The sequence below is a fragment of the Rhamphochromis longiceps genome, linkage group LG9, assembly GCF_057381845.1.
Source record: "Rhamphochromis longiceps isolate RC_006_pf linkage group LG9, R_longiceps_female_GT1.1, whole genome shotgun sequence".
NCBI lineage: Eukaryota > Metazoa > Chordata > Actinopteri > Cichliformes > Cichlidae > Rhamphochromis > Rhamphochromis longiceps.
Window position 1 is genome coordinate 20,334,685 of NC_140565.1, and position 23,845 is coordinate 20,358,529.

General features: G+C 41.6%; 1 protein-coding gene and 1 long non-coding RNA gene across 8 annotated transcripts in view; one reads left to right on the forward strand and one right to left on the reverse strand.

Moving 5' to 3' along the window:
* atp8a2 (ATPase phospholipid transporting 8A2) overlaps positions 1 to 23,845 on the forward strand; it is a 58,018-nt gene that overhangs the window by 4,424 nt on the left and 29,749 nt on the right. For 2 of the 7 annotated variants that reach the window (XM_085418721.1, XM_085418723.1), the window contains 22 exons: positions 2,722 to 2,866; positions 5,832 to 5,931; positions 6,153 to 6,251; positions 6,337 to 6,382; positions 6,611 to 6,651; positions 8,241 to 8,314; positions 8,661 to 8,730; positions 8,983 to 9,110; positions 9,383 to 9,494; positions 9,822 to 9,990; positions 10,093 to 10,220; positions 10,314 to 10,391; positions 10,475 to 10,563; positions 10,779 to 10,823; positions 11,033 to 11,108; positions 11,200 to 11,388; positions 11,467 to 11,516; positions 11,608 to 11,677; positions 11,766 to 11,850; positions 12,016 to 12,155; positions 14,186 to 14,324; positions 14,933 to 14,997. In XM_085418721.1, coding sequence (XP_085274847.1) covers positions 2,722 to 2,866; positions 5,832 to 5,931; positions 6,153 to 6,251; positions 6,337 to 6,382; positions 6,611 to 6,651; positions 8,241 to 8,314; positions 8,661 to 8,730; positions 8,983 to 9,110; positions 9,383 to 9,494; positions 9,822 to 9,990; positions 10,093 to 10,220; positions 10,314 to 10,391; positions 10,475 to 10,563; positions 10,779 to 10,823; positions 11,033 to 11,108; positions 11,200 to 11,388; positions 11,467 to 11,516; positions 11,608 to 11,677; positions 11,766 to 11,850; positions 12,016 to 12,155; positions 14,186 to 14,324; positions 14,933 to 14,997 — 2,138 coding nt within the window. Of the gene's footprint in view, positions 1 to 720; positions 935 to 983; positions 1,959 to 2,688; positions 2,867 to 5,831; positions 5,932 to 6,152; positions 6,252 to 6,336; positions 6,383 to 6,610; positions 6,652 to 8,240; positions 8,315 to 8,660; positions 8,731 to 8,982; positions 9,111 to 9,382; positions 9,495 to 9,821; positions 9,991 to 10,092; positions 10,221 to 10,313; positions 10,392 to 10,474; positions 10,564 to 10,778; positions 10,824 to 11,032; positions 11,109 to 11,199; positions 11,389 to 11,466; positions 11,517 to 11,607; positions 11,678 to 11,765; positions 11,851 to 12,015; positions 12,156 to 14,185; positions 14,325 to 14,932; positions 14,998 to 23,845 lie in introns of those variants that run through there. The other 5 variants (XM_085418725.1, XM_085418724.1, XM_085418727.1 and 2 more) reach the window with 5 other exon arrangements.
* On the reverse strand, positions 2,327 to 2,823 carry LOC146662225 (uncharacterized). The gene is made up of 2 exons (XR_014913329.1): positions 2,685 to 2,823; positions 2,327 to 2,462 (listed from the first exon to the last, which is right to left on the reverse strand). It is a non-coding gene; the product is annotated as an uncharacterized LOC146662225 (long non-coding RNA).

Genomic DNA, 23,845 nt, shown 5'->3' on the forward strand with positions numbered 1-23,845 from the left:
TTGCCTGCTAGCTGTGCTAAATGTGTTTGGCTTAATCGCCTTCTCATGACACATGTATTCTCAGCAGAGAGGTGCGTAAAAGATTATCAAGCATCGTTGCATAATGGATGTATGTTTTCCTCGGAGCGTATGATTGCTCTGAGGAAAGGAGACGTGTTTTTGTTTAAGACTCACCAACAGAATGGGTGGCTGGTAGCATCCTGCAAGCAGAGTAAGAGATCAGCGTGTTAATTGAATTGGGATCAGTCTAGTCTTACCTGTTGTGGCTGCAGGTCATCAGACCTGCGCTACCTGTGTGTCTGTCTTGGGCGCTTCACGTGTAATTGACCTGGCTGCTCTCTGAATGGGGTTTGCTGCTGAGTCATCGCTGGCCTGTTCGGTAATGAGTTACGGAGGTGGTGGCATTTCTGCTCCATCAGAGATGAGTTACTGAGGCATTAATCTCCTCAGAAATGAATTATAGCTTGAGTGGGTTGCTGAAAAAGCCATTATTGATCTCCTTGGAAAGGTGTCTACAGGGGTTTTAAAAAGTGAAGTGGAAGGATGAAGTTTGTTCAATAAAAATGTCTGCCCGTGTAGAAATGACCAAAAAAAGGCTGAAAACATCAGAGGTGCTCGATGGCATTATAGTTGGCATGCATTGCCGTTTATTACCTTTACCTTTGAATGTTCCTTGATCACTTCCTCGCAGCTCTTTACTATCTCAGTTGACTTTGTTGCAGTTTGCACTGTGGAGAGCTGAGCTGTGATTGGGTCTTAAATCTCCGTGTGGTCCAGAGGTAATAGCTAATGGAGATATAGAGATAAGAGGCTGTTCATTTTCTGTGGGCTTGGTTAGACTTTGACCCTTCCTCTGTGTCATGTGCGGACACGTCGCGGGCTTGTGTGGAGCGGTTGGAGTGCGCAAACTCTTGAAATGTCGAGCAGTTTTGAGGTAAAAAGCAGAAAACACGAAAAACTCACAAATATAATACCACGGAAATACGTTGGGTTCACATAACTCCCTGGTAAACTATTAAATAGGTGTAGCCGTTTCCTGTAAGCACACGTAACCTTATGTCTCTTTCAGTGGAAAAAGTCTGATGGGCCAGCAGATTTGATCACGTAAGCCTGGCTCGCTTACTTCTGGGTAATTTTACAGTTTATTGGCTACTTTAGAGCCGCAAGCTTGAGTGGAATATAATAGTATTAAACTGTTTGGTTATTGATGAGGGGAGAAGATGACTCGTCTATTGTTGGAGTTCGGTAGTGCTGCAGAAATAGAGTTTCAGGACTGTGGAAATTCAATCTTGCAATTAGCCTGCTGTTGTTTTCACTTACAGATTCACTGACAGAGAGTACACAGATCCCAACAAACTCAGAGCATTGTGATGCATATGATTTCATTATGCGTTATATTTGCAACAGCTTTTAGGGAATAGTATAACAATGACACAGCTCGTACATTTGGCCTATTATACATTGCAATTTTGGACATGCAGAAACACAAACGACTATATAATCTATACAACCTGCAAGAAGTGACTGTTGCTGCTGTTGCAGAGGCATCACAGTGGAGGGAAGCAACACGAAGTGATCTGATGGATAGCTCCAGCTTCACGGATGTTATTTGACCCATCTGGTAAAGTGCCACTAGACCTTAAGGCGATATCAGGCTTCTGGCCCTTTAAAGACGAAACCCCGGCTTTGCCCCTCCGCAGCACTGAAGGAGCTCCATATGGCTTCCTCTCCTTGTCTGAGCTGGTAACAGCGAGCGGCTCGATACCACACCAGAGGGAGGAGATCGTCCAAAAAAGAGACGGATAAAAGCTTCAAGAGGCGGCAGGTGGCCAGATGACACGGCGGCGGAGCTTCTCGGGCCAGTATCTTTCAGCACCGGGGCTGGGAGTTTCCTGCTCAGCAGAGCCGAAGGAGGGCAGAGGGAGGACGGGCGTGCTGCTGCATCTGTCCTCGCCCAGGTTCGCTGTTGTTCCAGCTGAGTAAACTGTGGCGTCCCGACCTGTTTGGGTGTCCGTCACTCCCCTAACGGCTCCACAGAACCGCACTTGCTCCGCGTTAATGCGCACGCTTGATGATGAAAAACTGCCCGGCTCCCGGAGCTCATGCGGGGGTGAATGAGCGGAGATCACGACGCTTTAAAATGGTTGGAGACGACAAAGCCGGGAGGGCGGGCGGGGAAGCAGCGAGTCTGCAGGAGGAAAAGCGTGGTGCATCCTACTCTGCCACTTCCCCCCCCCCCCTTTTTTTTTTGATAATTTGTTCTTAATGATGGTCGCGATGCGCGAGGAGGTTTCTCAGTTTTACATTTGAGCAAGTTGAAGTGCTGATTTAAAAAAAAAAACAATAACAAAAACCAAACCGACCCGGTGTGTTTGTTCGCCATTGTGCATCCCTCAGCACATCCATTATACGCGGGGGGTCCCGTGGGCGTCGGGAAACGCGCGTGTGTGCATTGACGGTACCTGAAAGACAAGAGGGGGGTGTTTATAACGGGAAACGTCATTGAATCAACCCCGCCGGCTTCAGCATACATCAGCATACAGTAGCCTCTAGTACTAATTAGTCGCCCTCGCTTTTGAACCTAAACCACGTCTCCAGTCTCTGTCTCTCTCGCGCTCTCTCTCCCCTTCCCTCCCTATCTCTTTCTCTCTCTCTCTCTGCCTCTCATTCTCTCTCGCACTCACTCAGCCTCGCCTCTCTCCCATCAATCCAACGGTGCAGGACCTGCTTGCTCGTCCGCCGGTTACCGCAAGGCAGATGATGAGATGTCCGGGACCACTTCCCATGCGGATCCCGTAGACGCCTCGGCGCGGACGGTGCTTCTCAACCGGCCTCAGAATACCAAGTTCTGCGACAACCATGTCAGGTAGGCGTCACCCCCGAGCTTTTAACTTTTGCTACAAAGCATGCCTTGCGTGCCCTGTGGTTTTACGCACTGCTTTTTTAGGAATAGAGGACTGTGCTTCCTGACTAGCTGTCAGCAGAGAGAGAGAGAGAGGCGGGAGGATTTTACCCAAAATAATCGAAAACTTTTTTTTTGTTGCTGTAAAAAAAAAAAAAAGCACTTCAAACCGTTGCACACCTCAAAAGTCGGTCAGACTGACTTTTGTGCAGATTTTTAATTGTTTGTTTGCACTCATCTTATTATTGCTGACCCATCTTTAGTACGCCTACATTTTATTTGTGCATGTACCATTTCAAGTCAAAGCACACAACCAGAGTGTAGACATCTGGTGTTGTACTAAAGAACACCATTTGCTCACAGGGGCTTTAGACCAACCTTGTCAGGGTGAAGTACCCTCTCTTCTTCTGCAGAGTAGTCTTTGGACGAGTGAGACTTAGTTTATTGTCCTCTTGTAATAGCTCTCTTTGTTTTAGTTTTGATGAAATCACACTGAATGTTTTACTTTAGAATACTATTAGGGGTGGACGTCTATTGACAAGCCAGTTTAATAACTCACCTATTAAAAAGCTTGTTTGTATCTCTGCAGCAGTCTAAAGGCTGAACATATGTTTGCATGTTGTAACTGAGGACGGTGCCATGAGGAGACCAGGGTTCGCGGTCGGTGAGCGAAAGGCTCGACGCTGCGCAGCGAGCATTCAGTGGGCTTGCTGTCATTGTCGGGAGAGTCAGTTCCACTTTTAAAAACCCCCCAATTCAGCTCTACAAAGAAGATTAAGGTGGTTGCTCCCTTGCTCCTCTGATTGGATCATGCATGGCGTGTTGCCCCCACTGCATGGTGATTGGAGAGGCGGGAGCACTCTGGCTCCAGAGGCATGGCCTTTGATGTCTCCGTGTTCCTGTAAATCTTCAGTTTGTGTTTTAAAAGTTCAATAGCACTATTGATTTTTTTTACGGGGGCGGAGATTAAAGCCTTGTAGCTTTTATCTGTATACTCAACTCACCTCTTCTCCAATTTCCCAGATCCATCGCTTCCTTTTTTTTTTAATGTTGTTGTTTTCATAGCACATTGCCATTAAGCACAAAGTAACATGTGCATAACTCATGTTCTTCCCATTATATCAATGACTCTTCTCCGACCTCGGCCCAGTTCTTAATGCATGAAGAACTCAGTCTGTTTTTTATAAAAACATGTCAAAGCCACACAACTGCAGGAGAGCGTCACCCCTGCAGCTGACAGCTGTTAACCCCACCAGCAAGTTGGACATTTATGCTATAAAAAAATAACACCGGCAGAAGTTTTGGGTTGTTTTCTATCTTTTTTTTTCTTTTTCTTTTTTTTTGCTAAAGCACTGGAAGCCGGGGTCTTGCTCTTTGTGGCATCTGGTATCACTTGTCTGTGGTTAGATTGAGGCTACCTTATCTGCTCGATCATCGGTGTAGCTTCATTGACTCTGACGTAACCAGAGCATCTGGGTTAGACTCAAGTTCTGAATATGTCACACAAACAGGTTTTCATATTATAAAATCAAAGTTGGTTTAGCGCAGGTTCAGAAACAGTCACGTACACTGGGCATGTGAGTCACAGTGAAAACAGAAAGCAGACAGTTGGTTGCTTGTACACAAAACTGCAGGAGAAGAACTAGAGTGCCAACAAGACTTCTTTACTTGGATCGACCATCAGGTGGTACTCTTACTGAAAGTATCAAGCGAGTATATGGTTGTCATGGCAGCAGGGGGGGAAAAAGTAATTGCAAAGCAAGTATGGCGACATTTTTAAGAGAGGTACTGGGGGGCGTTATCCATCGCCAAAGGATCGTAGGGCAGTGGAAAAAGGAGTACCTACGTGAAAAGGATCACATGTGGGCTTAGCTAGATGTGTTTTGACTTAATTATGGCGATGGATAGAATCCAATTAAAAAGCGACTGTAGGTGTTTGCATCCAAAAAGTCTCCATTTCTGTCCAAACTAAGACGCTGTTTTAATTTTGTTTAAGTTAAAACTGGATAAACAGGATTTTCAAATGTCTCTACTACCCTTTTGGGTGTGTTAGAAGTTGCAAAACACTACAAAAGTTACGCAAAAATGCATTAGTGTGGCTGTACCCGGAGGACAGTGTGTAACAGTGTGACTGAAAAGCATCTGTTGGGCTTCTGTCTTTTTAGTTTTTTGGTGTGTGTGTAACATCCCGGCCTTTATCGTTCTGTGTCTGAGTGTAAGGCAGATGGCGAAAGCAGTTTTGGGTTCATCTCCAAGGAGATTCTGAATTGTGATAGAGGAGTGTGTTTTGCAATTTGCTGCATGCAATCTATGCCCTCACGCACGCTAACGCACACTGTCCATTATGCAGTCGGAAGCGGAGGCTCTTACTGTTCACTCAGGCTGCACGGGGGAAAAAAAGAAAACAACACAAAAACAAGGCAGGCCTTGATTTGAAGGGTGACTTCTTATTTTTAGCTCATCTGAAAGCTCTTACTGTAGCTCCTGGCTATAACAACGCTAATCGATACAGCTGTCTGATCAATACAGATGACTGACAAAAAGGTTGCCAAGGCTTCTTTGCGCTGTTTTGGGGTATTTTGGGGTCTAAATTTAGTGTTGGATTAAACGTCTTGGCCTATTTATAGAGAGGGTTGTGTGTTTGCAGGACGTAATGGCTCTGTTTTGCACTCTCTGAGCACAATTTTGTGTTTGTAAGAGATTTTCAAGTGCTGCAATATTAAAACCCAAATGGACTTCTTTGTTATTCAGCCTTTAAGGTAATGCTACTCAAGCATTCCCTGAGTGAGGAAAAAAAAATCATTAGCTCACAATTTATGCATGAAGTCCCAGCTTTGCTAAAGCTTTACCTGACTTTTCCGGCATCTCTTTGAACGTAAACAACTTTCCCTTTTTGTCTTTCTTTTGTTCTCACTGTCTTCTTCTACAGCACCACAAAGTATGGGATTCTCACCTTTCTGCCGCGCTTTCTGTACGAGCAGATCCGACGTGCTGCCAATGCCTTCTTCCTGTTCATCGCACTCATGCAGGTAAACCCCAGCAGCTGCCAGCGCTGTTTGCTCAGCGAACTGTTTGTTTGATTTCTGCACTCAGCCCAGCCTTTAGATGCTCCGTCCTGCAAAGCCTATTTCATCGCATGTCAGAGTGTGCAAAAGTCCACCTTTAAGGGAAATGCGGTGTTATGAAATGGCATTTCTTCTCTTTGCAATCAGCTCTATCAGCATCAATTTCTCTCTTTCTCCCTCATTAGCAAATCCCTGATGTGTCACCGACCGGTCGCTACACCACGCTCGTCCCGCTTATCTTCATTCTCACAGTGGCCGGGATCAAAGAGATCATAGAGGACTATGTGAGTATCACCATGTGAGTATCACCATAAACTGGAAAAGTGATGCGTTGTGGGGCTAACTTAATCGTCGTTCATCTCGCCACAGAAAAGGCATAAAGCAGACAACACGGTCAACAAGAAGAAGACAACAGGTATCACGCGTGTGCTTGTTAATGTGCTTTCTGTTTTTCATGAGAGTGCTCGTGTGTGCGTGTATTTGCGTGGGCTTTGTTTTCCTTTCATGTCAGGGTGAATGGCTGTTGTCTATCAGTCATTATAGCGCAGGCCGCCGTGCCCCAGACAAATGTTTAGTGGCTATGAATACTGCATGAGAGCTGCTCTATAGGCTGACTGATGGCTGTGTTGTCCTTGTCTCTCAGTGCTGCGGAGCGGAGCCTGGCAGACATTTATCTGGAAACAGGTATCGTCACATTCTTCGACTCTCGTGCTCTGACTTATCTCTCTTGCTGTTTCACAACACTGATTAGCCTGTTTCATTGCCACGAGCGACGTCAAATAACATTGAAAGAAGTATGAGAAACTCTCTTACTGTACTGAATGAATTTCAGGTTTTGTAAAAAAGCATGCAAAAGAAACAAAAAGTGAACGCTTCGGAATGAAATACTTCAAAGCAAGAGCAGTAACCCTCATGAGATGATAAAAAATAACAGTTAGTACATCTGATTATGTCCGTTAGAGCTAAGAGATGGCTTTTAATGTGGACTTATTCCACCGTTTCCCACACCTATTTTTTATTTGTTCAATAGACTGTCCTATGAGTACTTTGGATCCTTGACAGGCAAAACATGCTTGTCCTATTAGTAGTCACGTTTCATGATCAGATAACAAGCGCATCTAATTGTTCTTCAGGGGATTAATTTGTCCAGTATTTCAAACAGGCACATCTTTTTTGTTGAATAGTTGCGTTTTCTCCGGTGGTTTGCAGTTCATTGAACCGAGTGAGTGTATAACCCGCTCACACAAAGCTTTTTCCTTCCAGTCTTTTTTGTCATTTCTGCAGGGTTGTGAATGTTCTTAGCGGACATGCCCATTAACTGAGTCCAGCTGTGCACAGTCTTTCTCCAGCAGGTCAAGTCAAATCAAATTTGAGCCCTCGTTATGCGGATGACAGACGTCTACAGCAGAAATTAAGCCCCATTGTTTCACAGTGACACGACAGGTGCAGGAATTTGATTCAGTCGCCCTTCAAGCCCTTAAATAACTTTTCAGCAACTTTGGGTTCGCTAGATCATAAAATCAGTTTTTGGAAGAGTTTTTGCTTTTCTTTCTATTAATGAAAGTCTGAGGGATTCTTTAAAAAAGTCGCCCTTGCCCTTCATACGTGATTATAATAAGATGCAGGGTCAGTACAGTAGTTTTTTTTGTTTTTTTTGATTGTGTAGGAATTGGCAGTGTCACAGTTTACATCCTATCCAAGATTGTCACATTTCTTGAAGCGAAGCTTACCTCCCCCCTTCCTGTGTACTTGGAAAACAAGTTTCCGGCTGCTGATCCGAGGAGAACCGACAGCCTGAAACACTTGCGTAGTTTCTGCAGTGCCTGATGTAGCAAACTGGCAGTGTTTTAGCATGACTGTCTACAGTTATAAAGTCAGCTCCACATGCTTTGCCCTGACCTTGGTTCTCTGAAGTTATCATGCATTCCTTTTTTTGGAATTGGGTCATTTGGGGAAACTTCTCAGCTACACGAGGACTTTCTTTAGGAATTGTAATGTGTATATACTTTTAAATCAGCTGCAGAATTTCCTGGAACACTTCACAAGACAAAAGTGTTCCTTCTCTTTTCTTCTTTCTTGCTCATGAATCGCATAAAACTTCAAACTCGTCTTTTTTATTTGGCTGCATCCTCTGCTGGTCACATATTATTAACCTGCCCATTGTTTCCTCTCTGTCTTCATCTCTTACCCCTCCTGTTCTCTGTTACCCTCTGCCTCAATGCCCCTCTTCTTCCCTGCCTCATGCTGTTGCACTGCTGCGTCCTGGCCACAAGGTGGCAGTAGGAGATATAGTGAAGGTGACTAATGGCCAGCACCTCCCAGCTGACATGGTTATAGTGTCCTCCAGGTCAGAGTCCTGTGTCTCTCTGTCTGTGTGAGCATGCTGCATGTACCTCATTAATATATTCTAAACATCTGTTAAGCTGCTTTTAAGGGCTGCTGCTAATGTTTATTTTTATTTGTGGTTCATTTATTATTTTTGTTAAATGGATAAAAATAATAAGTCATTTTTAGCTTAATTACTTCCTAAAAATGTAGCTTATTATTTATCAACTTTAAATTAAAAATATTATAGTTATTTACAGATCTTTGCAGGCAATGTTTAATGTTCAGAAATAACAGTTTATGGTTTTCTGTGCATTGTTGTTTATCTTTATAGTGTTTTTAATCCAAACCTGCCCTCTTCTCTGCAGTGAACCACAGGCCATGTGTTACATTGAGACCTCTAACCTGGACGGAGAAACCAACCTGAAGATCAGACAGGTGGGTTGTCTGTCTGTCGTTCGTACGTCTCGTGAATGTGACGTCTCTTCAAATGTCCCTCATTTTGCCCCAAAGGACGACTTGAAAATTGACCGATTAAATTTTCAAAGGCAAAAACAAAGCAAATTTGTAATTTTTTAAAGAATTTTGTACAAAGTCCAGTAGTGCAGTTGCTTTCTCATACTTTGTCTGGTTAAACCATTGCCTCAGTAAGCGCTCCTTGACTTTACTTGTCATGCCTTTGCTTTCCAGGGTCTCCCACTCACGGCTGGGTTTCAGACCCTGGAGGATTTGATGGCACTGTCTGGTCGTCTGGAGTGCGAAGGCCCCAACAGACACCTGTATGACTTCACTGGCACTCTACGGCTGGAAAACCAGAAGTGAGAGACATACTTTTTTTCCTCGTCACTTAGGTTTGAGCTCTAGCAAATGCTCTGTCAGAATTAGGTGCTAAAATCTGTTTTGTTTTAAACTTGCACAGCACTGGTTCCTCACGGAAGACATGCAGTGATTCGCATTTTTTGTGGATTAAAAAAACAATTAGGAAGTAAAAATTGAGAAGCAACTTAAAAGTAGAAAAATTAATTGCATAAACTGCAGAAATCGACATTTATTTACTTGATTTGGGGCTAAAAACCTCTCTTTCATTCAGTCCAGTCCCTCTGGGTCCAGACCAGGTGCTGCTGCGTGGCGCCCAGCTCAGGAACACGCAGTGGGTTGTGGGAATTGTTGTCTACACTGGCCACGACTCCAAACTGATGCAGGTAAATCCTCTGCTGTGTTCTAAGTCAGTAAACTGTGAATAAGCATGAAAAATCCGGCATTTGAAGCCAAATTTCAAATTGTTTATTAATTAGGATCTCTTCGTCATCCTTGCCTGGGCGAGTTTAGAGCTTTCAGTTAACCGTGACACATTCTTAACCGGGACTGCATCCAGACTAATCTTCAGCTACAGTCTTTGGATTGCTCGTGCATTCTCCTGCTAAAAATGGATGAAAATCGGTCATCTGAATTATGCATTTCTGTTACTGTTACTGCAATAATTAATTGAGTAAAACGTAGCTCCTAACAAAAGCCTTTCCAACTCCCAGAACTCCACCAAGGCGCCACTGAAGCGCTCTAATGTGGAGCGGGTGACCAACATGCAGATTCTGGTTCTGTTTGGCATCCTCCTGGTCATGGCACTGGTCAGCTCTGTGGGCGCAGCCATCTGGAACAGAGAACACACAGACGAAGCCTGCTGGTACCTGTCCCGGGCCGGTGAGACCATAACGCGCCAAGATTGCTTAAGTCTCATTATATTACTTGCATGTTTGGGTAAATCTGGGTTATTACATGAAGGAATTTTGTCTGCGACTTCAGGCGACATCTCCCTGAACTTTGCATATAACCTACTGACGTTCATCATCCTGTACAATAACCTGATCCCCATCAGCCTGCTGGTCACTCTGGAGGTGGTGAAGTTCACACAGGCTCTCTTTATTAACTGGGTATGACCCGTGCATCATTTTTAATGCGTGCTTATAAACTACAACTGGTCGATTACACACTTACTTCAAGTGTTTTTTTGCTCTTGTCCTCAGGATGTGGAGATGTACTACTCAGAAACGGACACGCCAGCCATGGCGCGAACGTCTAATCTTAATGAGGAACTGGGCCAGGTCGGTTCCTCGCCCTCTTCGTAACGAGCTGCTCTAAAACATCCTGCTTTTGTTCTCGTTACTCACCGTCTGTCTTTTTCTAGGTCAAGTATCTGTTTTCCGACAAGACTGGAACTCTGACCTGTAACATCATGCACTTTAAGAAGTGTACCATAGCCGGGATAACGTATGGGTCAGTTATCGCATCTGTAAATAAATTCTCACCTCTTTTTCTCTCAGATCGTCTTACTGATATTTCCTTATCGGCCTGTGTTAGATGAACTTAATTAGCATTAGCTGCTGCTCAGTTGATTAATCTCGTGCATGCTTAATTAGATGAACTAATCAAATTCATCAACTGATTTCAAACTAATTCCTTTTGCATTTCCACCGCATTCATTACTGCAGCCACTTCCCTGATCTTGACTGTGAGCGTTCAATGGACGACTTCAGGTTAGTGACCACCTCCCCTCAACATCAGCCTTTCCCTTTTTAGTGGTTTTTTCCTCATTTTGTGCATTGGACTCTTTCCTAAATGTTTACCTGCTTTTATCAGAAAATTATGTCTTGTAGCCTGCAAAGACACCCCCCCCCCCCCCCCCCCCAACACACACACACAAAATAAATAAAATACATTTGGATTCTTTTTTTTTGTCTTTTAGTAATCTGCCATCCAGCAGCCACAACTCCACAGAGTTTGACGACCCAACTCTGATTCAGAACATCGAGAAGGACCATGTGAGGCTTTTCTCCTTCTTTCTTTGAAGCCATCCGTCTTGGAGGCTGTTGCTAATAACCACGTTCACTCTGTTTGCTCGCGGGCGTTCAGCCTACATCACCTCAGATCTGCGAGTTCTTGACGATGATGGCGGTGTGCCACACGGTGGTTCCAGAGAGGGAGGACGACCAGATCATCTACCAGGCCTCGTCACCTGACGAAGGAGCACTGGTCAAAGGAGCCAAAGGGCTGGGCTTTGTCTTCACTGCCAGGACCCCTGATTCAGTCATCATTGAAGCTGTAAGTGTGTAACCGCACACGTCTCTGGAGTCGCAGCTACTTTTTGGACAGGAGCTGACATTTTTTTGTGGGTTTCAGATGGGGGAAGAGAAGAGCTATGAGCTACTGAATGTGCTGGAGTTTTCCAGGTGAGCTTGAAGTTGATGTTTTTCTTAACCAGTGATAAAATGCTGATATGAGACTGCTTTGGGTTGAGACTAAACTAAATTGTCTTTACAGTAACCGTAAACGGATGTCTGTGGTGGTCAGGACACCCAATGGGAAGCTCCGGCTGTACTGCAAAGGAGCGGTGCGTTTATCTCATTATCAGTAAATTCAGATGTTAATGAATGTAAGGTAATGGTTTTAATTTAATGGTCAATTCCTTGTTTTTGTAGGATAATGTTATTTTTGAACGTCTGACCGAAGCGTCTCAGTACAAAGACTTAACAGTTGCTCATTTGGAACAGTTTGCTACTGAAGGTAAGAAGGTAGATTTTGTAGTTTTTGATTTTTAAGGCTTTTCCTCTGTAAGTCAGACTTAAGTCACAAATTTGTTGGCATTTGGTGGATGTCTTGCAGCTAACAGCAACTATTTCAGCTCAGTAACAAGGCTTTGACCAGCTTATCTTCCTTCCATCCACTCAGGCTTGAGGACACTGTGCTTTGCGTACGTGGACCTGGAGGAAGAAGCGTATCAGGAGTGGTTAAAGGAATATAATCGTGTCAGCACCATAATCAAAGACCGCGCTCAGAAGCTTGAGGAGTGTTATGAGCTGCTGGAAAAGGTAAACACAACATCTCTTTGTCTAAAATGATGTGTGTTGGTGACCTCCTGTTGGTTTATTCTGTTGTATTTATCCGCGACACCTTAAAGGCCGGGAAAATATTTTTTGACATTAAACTTCTTCACCTTCTGGCTGAATACTGGACATATCATCTTGGCAGAACTGGTAGGGTTAAAGTTGTGGCATTAAATACATTGTACATTGTAATTATGTACAATTGTCTGAACTGATGATCTTGGAATCCTCAGTTGATTAGAAATGGCTCCCAAAGATCTTCCAAGTTTATGTAAATGTACAGGTTCCTTGGATTTCCCCATTGTTTTGAGTATTGATCAGTCCAGTGAGTGCTGTCAAACAAAAAAAATTATGCTGCCAAAGAGAAAATACCAGTTGCAGTCAGTCATGATCACTAATGAGAAGTTAATGGGCCTTGGTCTCGTCAAGTTAAAAGACAGTCTACTTCTGACCCTGTGTGGATCTGAGAAAATCCAAAAAGAATTCAAGGTTATACACCCAGTTATTGTTTTTTAGTCATTAAAGATGCCTAGTGTACAGTCATTCCACCCTGGAAAAACAACAGTTCAAAGAAGTCATTAAAAGCCCCGGATTATCACGAAATTCAAGCCCAAGATGAGTGTGTAAACTTCAGACCACAGCTGTCTCTCAGTTATTTTTGTGTCTGGTTGGTAAGCATGGTTGTGGTTATCACTCTCCACAAATATGCTACACGTAAAACTGGAGACTGATGAGCAATCCCCCCACCCCCACCCGCCCGGAGCCTACAGATGGATGTTGGCGTGGTGGAGTGGTCAAAACAGCAGGCAGCAATGCAGGGTGGCAGCAGTGGTGCTGACATGTCAGAGGGAGAGATGACACATTTTGCAGCTTAAATAGACTGCTAATTTGGGAGGGCATGTTTGGGATATGACGTGAGGAGAGTGAGGCACGCTAGTCCGTATGACACAGTGCAGCTTGAAGTGTTGCTCGTCTGAACAAACTCTGAGGCTTTGATCCTTTTAGTTGCACCGTGGCTGAAAGATTGTAAGCAAAATATTTGGAAAAGGCTGAAAAACTGAGGTAAACTAACAATAAACTGAATAAAAATACAGTCAGATTGAGGAGACATGGAAGTATTGATCTGATAAATTCACAGTGTGATTCACTCATGTAGAGAACGAAATGCTGCTTGGTGGCCAGCAGGTGGCAGAGTGGCTCCATTTAGGCCCACGCTTGGGACTGGAGCTGGTGCCATTTCTTTAGGTATTCATTATGTTGTTGTTTTTTTTTATTTGGAAAACACAGTTGAAGTCACCTTTTAAGGCATTTAAAAAATAATCATGATTTAAATGCTAGTCTGTGCTCACAGGTAGAACATAGTGAAAGTGAATTGCTGTTTTGGTTTTTAAAAAAAAGGATAAATAAGAGGATATGGGGATTAACAGTAGAGCAGTGAATTGTTTGGTGGGGAAATCAAGGTTTTAGAGGAGAGAGGCAAGGTGAGAAAAGTAAGTGAAGAAATTAAAAGAAAGAAAGAAAGAGGAAGCAAGAAGAGGGGGTTAGGTTTGACTGGAAGACCGCAAGGGTAATTACCTTCACCAGCATGCCAAAAGCCCCATAAAACTGGAGTCAACAACACATTAGTGTTAACTTGTGTGTCTGTGCATGTGTTTGTGTATGTCCGAGTGTGTCTAATGAGGGTACACGTGCATATAAATGCTGAACAAATTAAAGCGGGGGGAGGGTTATGTCTTGGCATGGAGAAACAAAGTTGGTACAGAAATCTAAAGTGAGCTGAACCGAATCCGCTGGCATCGCTCTCGCCCTCAAATTAGACGTGGATGATGCCGTCTGGGGAAAAAGAGCCCTCACATACACTCTGGTGATGTCTATTTCTGGCCTAAATATGATTGTTTTTAAAACCTCGTTAAGTATTCTGTGCTATGTTTTGTTCCCTCTCTTTTAGTCTAACTTTATTTCTTTTTAACAGAATATGTCTGCATGTCTTTCACGCTCCTCTGCTCCTCTAACAGAACTTAATGCTGTTGGGTGCCACAGCCATCGAGGACCGTCTCCAGGCTGGCGTGCCAGAAACAATTGCCACTCTGATGAGGGCTGATATCAAGATCTGGGTCCTCACTGGAGACAAGCAGGAGACTGCCATCAATATAGGTGAGAGACGCTTAAATAACAATGTGAGGGTAAAATGTTGCTTTTAGCAAGTAAACGTGCTGCTGCAGTTTCATGTGCAACAGCGTAGCAAACTGAATGTATTGTGGAGTTAATGAAATCATGGCTGGAAGAATAGCAGGCATTATGCGGGCTGTGAGATGCCTGAGATGCCTCCATTCTCTAAGTGGAAAGTGCCTGCGACCAGTGTAGCCACCGTCTGGGGGTGACATGAGTGGGTTTAGTGTCTTGGCAGTCGTGGAGAAAGTTGGTGGCAGACGTCCAAAAAAACAATGACGGGAAGAGGAAAATGTGAGCTGACACTTGTCGCTCCAAGTTTAAAAGCTGGGGCATCCTCAGAGATGGCGCAGATCATCTTGTCAAAGTGTGTATGAGCGTTGATTTCCTGATTTACTGCAGGGAAATAAGGCTGGTCACAGGCTGGTGAAGGAACTCATATTGGTGTGTGTGTGTGTGTGTGTGTGTGTGTGTGTGTGTGTGTGTGTGTGTGTGAGCCAGGACTGTGTCGAGTTTTCACCTGTGTTTTGGGTTTGAGAAAACCCTCCTCCTCCTCCTCCTCTACCCTCCACTTATCTGTTTCTGTTTCTCAGGTTACTCCTGTCGCCTGGTGACACACGGCATGTCCCTCATCATCGTCAACGAGGACTCGCTGGACGTGAGTAGGCAGGCCTCTTCCTCCTCCTTCGTGCCTCTGGATACTTTGTACAGCGTTGAGACTTTTTGTTGACTTTTAGGAGATAGTGGGCTGTGTGGTGGGGGTCTTAAGAAGGTTACCGTGGGAACAAGGGTGTGGTCTGCAGCCAAGATCGGTGGGTGGGGCTCTTTGTGTGTTCACAGGTGCAGGTAATTAAAGTCTCTGGTGTCCTCTTTGGAGAAAGGGATGAAAAGAGACAAACACTGCGCTATCGCTTCTTTGCCCCTCGGTCTCTTCCACATACAGCGCTTTCAGTGCTCTTACAGTGGTCTCTCCTTCTTTTATCATTTCCTATTTCAAGCTAAATCCCAGAAGAATGAACACAGCTTATGTGTTCAGTCACTTTATGATCCTGTTGCTATTTTGAGATCTGAGACATTCCTTTACTCTCGATTAGATTTTCTAACCCCAGTTATGTGTTTTTACCTCCTTGTGTGACTGCTTCACCTAAGTGGCTTGATTGCTGTCATGTGTCCCTGTCTTTCAGACAGTCTCCCTGAGTCCCATGTGTGCGCTCGCACAAATATAATCACCATTACTCGGTTTGTTTTTATGGAAGACACGGGAGATTATGACTCGTAAATTTCAAGTTTAAGCACTCTGTGTGTGCCCTTGTATTAGTTTATTTGTTTATATGTGTGTATTGTGTGGTAAGCATTCATAAAGAGATCTCTGTGTTTACATTCAGAATTTTCTAGCCTCATATAAGTCAGTGTGCAGATGGTGTGTTTCCTGGACTGTGGGTTTGTAGAGTAATTGTGTGGATGCTTTAAGCATCCACACTATTGAGTTCCTGTTTCTCTTTATTCTTTATTATTGTGTGGATGCTTTAAGCATCCACACTATTGTTTTCCTGTTTCTCTTTATTCTTTATTATTATTATTCCGGGTGTTTCCGTACACTTTTCGCCGTTAAACTACTTCCACAATTTTCAGCCGATTTTCACCGTTCAAATTTTAAACTATTCAGCTATTTTTGCTCTTTCCTGCTATGATTTTTGCTATTTTTAACTATTATACTTTTTAAAATATTCCACTTTTTTCCTTTAATTTGTCCCATTGAAATGAATGGGAAACTTCAGCAATTCTGCTAAAATTTGCTTGTTTTTGAAACTTAACTACTTCCTCATATTTTCACCTAGAACAACCATTCAAACTTTAAAATGTTCACAAATTATTGGGCTATTCAGGTATGATTCAGCTTTTTCAAATCTTTTACTGTTTTACTTTTATGCCTCTTAAAGTTTTGAGTTGCAAAATTGTGATTTTTCACAAAATACATGTGTTGTTATGGTTGCTATGCTCTTGGCTTCCAGTGTGCCACTGAAGGTTTTGCAATTTTCACTTCATGTCCGAACAACTTCCTGCTACTTGCTCAATTTTCACTCAACTTCCACAAATTATACATCAAAACGTAGGTATTTTTGCTGGCTTTCAGAAAATGTCACCATCATTGTTGTGGGATTTATAGAATCTTTGCAAATCTCCTCAGACTAACACAAGGTCAGAAAACTCTCCATATAAAGTGAATGGAGAGCTTGTTCAAAATCACCGCTGGATTTCTGTAATGAGAGGCATATTCGAATCGTCATATCTCCTTAACGAAGCAAAGTTAAGACATGAGGCTTGTCCCCGAATATCTTCAGACACCCCTGACGCTCACAATTCAAGAATTTCTTTCTCACCTATTACCGTTCTGAAATGAGTTGGACTTGTTTGAGGGTAGGAAATTCGTCCTTCGCTCAGATTTCTTCAGATTTCAAACTGTGGAAATGAACCACTTTTTTCTCTCGTCATAACTTTTTGTTGGATTTCCACAGAGACCTGAAAATTTCCATGATTGTTCACCAAAGCCTGCTGTCTCTTACGGTGAAAGAATGATATCGATACTCCAAATAGATTTCGAGTTAGAAAGCGTTGTTTGAGGGCAAGTCAAGGCAGTTTTTGCTTCGCTCTACTCAGTTATGGTGCATTACAAGTCAAATATCTTTAATAATTCATATTTTAATGATAAATTGTAAACACTGGAAGATTCCCCCATCTCTTCTGAACAAAACGGTGTAAGAATGACCGCTCTAGCCCCTACGGTTTGGAAATTATGGTCATTTGTTTGAGGGGAGTCCTCACTATGAGAAATAGGCTGCAATAATCCTGTGCCTCTCTGTGCTGCGTGTGTAAAAAGAGGCACATGTTTTGGCGGGAAAAAGTACACAGGCTCTCTGATTGGTGGATTCAAATTCAGCAGCTCCCAGGCTGACCTAGAAACTTACTTCTCTCTCCCTGTGCATTTTTTTGCTGATTTTTTCATTTAACAAGTATATTTGAGGGACCCTCAGCATGTTCAGCATTTTTTCAGCTGTCCATTTTGCTTTTCCAATTTTTCTGTTTAACTTATTACTATTGTGCTAAATAATACTATTTCTGCTATTTTATAAGATTTGTGCCTAATATAGTATTTCTGCTAAATTACAGTATTTCTGCTTTTTATACTATTTGTGCTAAAACATAGTATTTCTACTAAATGTAGTATTTATGCTTAATCATACTATTTCTGCTTTTTATGGGATTTGTGCCTAATATAGTATTTCTGCTTTTTATAGGATTTTTGCTCAAACATAGTATTTCTACTAAATGTAGTGTTTATGCTTAATCATCCTATTTCTGCTTTTTATAGGATTTGTGCTTAATATAGTATTTCTGCTAAATTATAGTATTTCTGCTTTTTATAGTATTTGTGCTAAAACATAGTATTTCTACTAAATGTAGTATTTATGCTTAATCATAGTATTTCTATATATTTCTGCCAGGTCCCCAGGCAGCCAATCCTCTGTGAGGACTTAGACATTCAAATTTTCAAATCAGGGCCTGCACGGTTTCCCAGCCAATCATATATGTGGTCTCAGGCATTCATATTTGCATATTGGGGCCTTCGTGGCTTCTAAGCCAGCCAATCATATCTGAGGGCTGAGGAATTCAAATCCACAAATCAGGGCCTGCACGGCTTCCCAGCCAGCCAATCATATATGTGGCCTCAGGCATTCAAATTTGCATATTGGGGGAATTCGTGGCTTCTAAGTCAACAAGTCATCCGTGTCGTATATCTCTAAAAATTCATATTTTAATGATAAATTGTTAACACTGGAAGATTCCCCCATCTCTTCTGAACAAAACGGTGTAAGAATGACCGCTCTAGCCCCTACGGTTTGGAAATTATGGTCATTTGTTTGAGGGGAGTCCTCACTATGAGAAATAGGCTGCAATAATCCTGTGCCTCTCTCTGCTGCGTGTGTAAAAAGATGCACCTGTTTTGGCGGGAAAAAGTACACAGGCTCTCTGATTGGTGGATTCAAATTCAGCAGCTCCCAGGCTGACCTAGAAACTTACTTCTCTCTCCCTGTGCATTTTTTTGCTGATTTTTTCATTTAACAAGTATATTTGAGGGACCCTCAGCATGTTCAGCATTTTTTCAGCTGTCCATTTTGCTTTTCCAATTTTTCTGTTTAACTTATTACTATTGTGCTAAATCATACTGTTTCTGCTATTTCATAAGATTTGTGCTTAATATAGTATTTCTGCTTTTAATAGGATTTGTGCTTAATATAGTATTTCTGCTTTTTATAGAATTTGTGCTTAATATAGTATTTCTGCTTTTTATAGGATTTGTGCTTAATATAGTATTTCTGCTAAATTATAGTATTTCTGCTTTTTATAGGATTTGTGCTAAAACATAGTATTTCTGCTAAATTATAGTATTTCTGCCAAATTATAATATTTGTGCTAAAACATAGTCTTAATTTAAAATTACAATATTCATAGTTCATCACAGTGTCTCTGGTAAATCACAATATTTCTGCTCTGTTGTACTATTTTTCTAAATCATAGTGTTTCTGTAATGTTTAAGTATTTTTGGCTAAATATATTCTTTCTGTTATTTTATACTATTTCTCCTAAATTCTTGTATTTTTGAGAAGTTATCATGTTTCTGGTAAGTTACAATATTTCTGCTAAATTCTGCTATGCTATTGTATTTCTGCCAAGTATTATGTTTCCTCTAAGATATTGCAGTTCTGCTAAGTTATTCCATTTTAGCAAACTTCTTTTGCTTCTGCAAAGTTTTTACAATTTCTGCAACTTTTCAGCTTTTTCAGCTACTTTTTGCATACAGCTTCAGCTTTAAGCATCCACACTGCATTTTCGCAGGAAATGCAAATTTTTCTAGTTATTCTTCAAGTTGCTCGTTTTTCGTCCGCTAACTACTTCCACAATTTTTGTGCTATTTTCACCGTTCAAATTTTAAACTATTCTGCTATTTCTGCTAATGTGTGCTATGACTTTTGGTATTTTCTGCTATTATACTTTTTAAAATATTAAGCTTTTTTCCTTTAATTTGTCCCATTGAAATGAATGGGAAACTTCTGCAAACTTCTGCAATTCTGCTAAATTTTGCTTGTTTTTGAAACTTAACTACTTCCTCATACTTTCGCCTAGAAAAACCATTCAAACTTTAAAATGTTCACAAATTATTGGGCTATTCATGTATGATTCAGCTTTTTCAAATCTTTTACCGTTTTACTTTTATGCCTCTTAAAGTTTTCAGTTGCAAAATTGTGATTTTTCACAAAATACATGCGTTGTTATGGTTGCTATGCTCTTGGCTTCCAGTGTGACACTGAAGCTTTTGCAGTCTTCTCTTCATGTCCGAACAACTTCTTGCTACTTGCTCAATTTTCACTCAACTTCCACAAATTATACATCAAAACGTAGGTATTTTTGCTGGCTTTCAGAACATGTCACTATCATTGTTGTGGGATTTATAGAATTTTGGCAAATCTCCTCAGACCAACACAAGGTCTCAAAACTCTCCATATAAAGTCAATGGAGAGCTTGTTCAAAATCACCGCTGCATTTCTGTAATGAGAGGCATATTCGAATCGTCATATCTCCTTAACGAAGCGACTTTAAGACATGAGGCTTGTCCCGGTATATCTTCAGACACTCGTGACGCTCACAATTCAAGAATTTCTTTCTCAACTATTACCATTCTGAAATGAGTTGGACTTGTTTGAGGGTAGGAAATTCGTCCTTCGCTCAGATTTCTTCAGATTTCAAACTGTGGAAATGAACCACTTTTTTCTCTCGTCATAACTTTTTGTTGGATTTCCACAGAGACCTGAAAATTTACATGATTGTTCACCAAAGCCTGCTGTCTCTTACGGTGAAAGAATGATATCGATACTCCAAATAGATTTCGAGTTAGAAAGCGTTGTTTGAGGGCAAGTCAAGGCAGTTTTTGCTTCGCTCTACTCAGTTATGGTGCATTACAAGTCAAATATCTTTAATAATTCATATTTTAATGATAAATTGTAAACACTGGAAGATTCCCCCATCTCTTCTGAACAAAACGGTGTAAGAATGACCGCTCTAGCCCCTACGGTTAGGAAATTATGGTCATTTGTTTGAGGGGAGTCATCACTATGAGAAATAGGCTGCAATAATCCTGTGCCTCTCTGTGCTGCGTGTGTAAAAAGGATGCACCTGTTTTGGCGGGAAACGTAAACAGCCACTCTGATTGGTGGATTTAAATTCGGCAGCTCTCTCCCTCTGTGTGTGTGTGTGTGTGTGTGTGTGTGTGTGTGTGTGTGTGTGTGTGTGTGTGTGTGTGTGTGTGTGTGTGTGTTTAGTGGGAGAGAGAGAACCCTACCCATATTTGGCAGCATGTCATTGTAGGATTTAAATTGAACATAGTTAGACTGGTTGACTGGATTAGAGCGTGTGTTTGTGTGTCCCTCTGTGCATTTCTGTTTCAATAAGTTATTACTATTCTGCTAAATCATAGTATTTCTGGTACTTTTCGGTACTTGTGCTAAATACAGTATTTCTGCTAAATCATACTATTTCTGCTTTTCATAGGATTTATGCCTAATATAGTATTTCTGCTAAATTATAGTATTTCTGCTTTTTATAGGATTTGTGCCTAACATAGTATTTCTGCTAAATTATAGTATTTCTGCTTTTTATAAGATTTGTGCCTAATATAGTATTTCTGCTAAATTATAGTATTTCTGCTTTTTATAGTATTTGTGCTAAAACATAGTATTTCTACTAAATGTAGTATTTATGCTTAATCATAGTATTTCTATATATTTCTGCCAGGTCCCCAGGCAGCCAATCCTCTGTGAGGACTGAGCCATTCAAATTTTCAAATCAGGGCCTGCACGGCTTCCCAGCCAATCATATATGTGTCCTGAGGCATTCAAATTTGCATATTGGGGCCTTCATGGCTTCTAAGCCAGCCAATCATATCTGAGGGCTGAGGAATTCAAATCCACAAATCAGGGCCTGCACGGCTTCCCAGCCAGCCAATCATATATGTGGTCTGAGGCATTCAAATTTGCATATTGGGGAATTCGTGGCTTCTAAGTCAACAAGTCATCCATGTCATATATCTCTAAAAATTCATATTTTAATGATAAATTGTCAACACTTGAAGATTCCCCCATCTCTTCTGAACAAAACGGTGTAAGAATGACCGCTCTAGCCCCTACGGTTAGGAAATTATGGTCATTTGTTTGAGGGGAGTCGTCATTATGAGAAATAGACTGCAATCCGGTTGTTCAGTGATGACGCGATGAATCCTACTTCCGGGTCTAAAGTAGTCTGCGTTTAATATGGCATTTGTGTTGTTAACATGTTTAATGTTATGTATTTTCTTCTATTTGATCTCAAAAAGCTCCTAAAACAGTCAGCGATCACTGTTGACCTCCCTCGGCTTTTATTACCGCTAATCATTTATTTAAGCTCAGTTTTTAAAACCTTAGGATGTAACTACAGCCCAGCCCATGCAGCAGTATATGAATGACTAACCTCGTATTGTGGATGGATTATCTCAGTTGTTCTCCTGGCTGAAGTTTGGTCCGTTTACAGCATCCTGCCATGCAATTACATTTGTTCCTGACCACCGAGAACACTCACGGTAACTTTTATCAAGTGGAAAAAAAGTTAGCTTGTTTATATTATGCTAACATAGCTGTGTCGCTAGCGGTCACGTAGCACATCATTATATACCAGCTAGCCAAACTTCAGTAACCCTACAAACGTCACTGCTGTTTAGCTTTCTGTCTTCATTTATGTTGGAAGTGATAACAGAGCTGTACGTTTTAATTTGTTTCCAAAACCCCGCAGTCAGGACATGCTATATTGTATTTAGATAGAAGCTAGCGAGCTAACTCCCTGCTAACTTCTAACTCCGTTAAATGTCATAAATTCTGTTTTCATGGATGCCTGGATGTTAAACTCAATTGTTACACCTGGTAGAGCAGAACGCTGATCATTTTATTAAAGATGAAAGACTTTAGACAGTTTTTCAACTCACAGTAATGCCATAGTGATCGTTTGATATATGGACCTGCAGCGGAGTTTAGACCCAGACACGGCTAGTGACGTCAGACTGAACAACCGGATAATCCTGTGTCTCTCTGTGCTGCGTGTGTAAATAGATGCACCTGTTTTGGCGGGAAAAAGTGCACAGGCTCTCTGATTGGTGGATTCAAATTCAGCAGCTCCCAGGCTGACTGAGCTAGAAACTTACTTCTCTCTCCCTGTGTGTGTGTGTGTGTGTGTGTGTGTGTGACAGAGAGAGAGAGAGAGAGAGAGAGAGAGAGAGAGAGAGAGAGAGAAGGCCTTTTAATGGGATGATCTCATTCTAAGATTCAAATTCAATATATTTAGACTGGTTGACTGAATTGGATCTTGTGTGTGTGTCTCTCTGTGCATGTGTTTCCTTATGTGTACATATTTGTGATTGTGTGGCTGTTATATATTTTTTTTGCTGATTTTTTTCATTTTACAAGTATATTTGAGGGACCCTCAGCATGTTCAGCATTTCTTCAGCTGTCCATTTTGCTTTTCCAATTTTTCTGTTTAACTTATTACTATTGTGCTAAATCATACTATTTCTGCTATTTTATAAGATTTGTGCTTAATATACTATTTCTGCTTTTAATAGGATTTGTGCTTAATATACTATTTCTGCTTTTTATAGGATTTGTGCTTAATATAGTATTTCTGCTAAATGTAGTATTTATGCTTAATCATACTATTTCTATATATTTCTGCCAGGCAGCCAATCCTCTGTGCGGACTCAGACACATATCACATATCAGCGCCTGCACGGCTTCCCAGCCAGCCAATCATGTCTGAGGTCTTCCGTTTCCTCTCTCGTCATATCTCAGCGACGGTTGTACAAAGAGCAATGAAAATCGCAGTCAAAGTACACCAAAGTCCGCTGATTCACCCAGTACAAGAATTATGCCTCTAGTCCACCTAGTTTTTGAGTTACACAACGTTTTGTAACTCCAAAAAACGGCGTTTTTCGCCTCTCACCGGGATCTAATTCTGACTGCTCATCACCCTGTTTTTCAAAACGGCTCCTCTCTTTCCCAGTGGCGCAGTTGGTAATGACACGGGTCTGCAAGCCAAAGATCGTGGGTTTGATTCCACCTTGGTCAACATGTTTTTTTCCCTACAAATTAATACACTGTCACAGACCAGTAATTCATATTCATCATTTATTACAATTCTGCAAACTTTTATGATTTTACCAGCTTTTCTAATATGGACCTCACATTCTTAACACTCCATGGCACAAATACTCTTCCCTTTAGGCTCTGTGTATGTGTGTGTGTGTATCAATATTTCTCCCATTTTAAAGTATTACTCCTCCATAATTGTATTTCTGTTAAATCAAAGTACTTTTACTACATCTTAGTACTTCTGCTCAATCATAGTATTTCTGCTAAATCATTGTTATT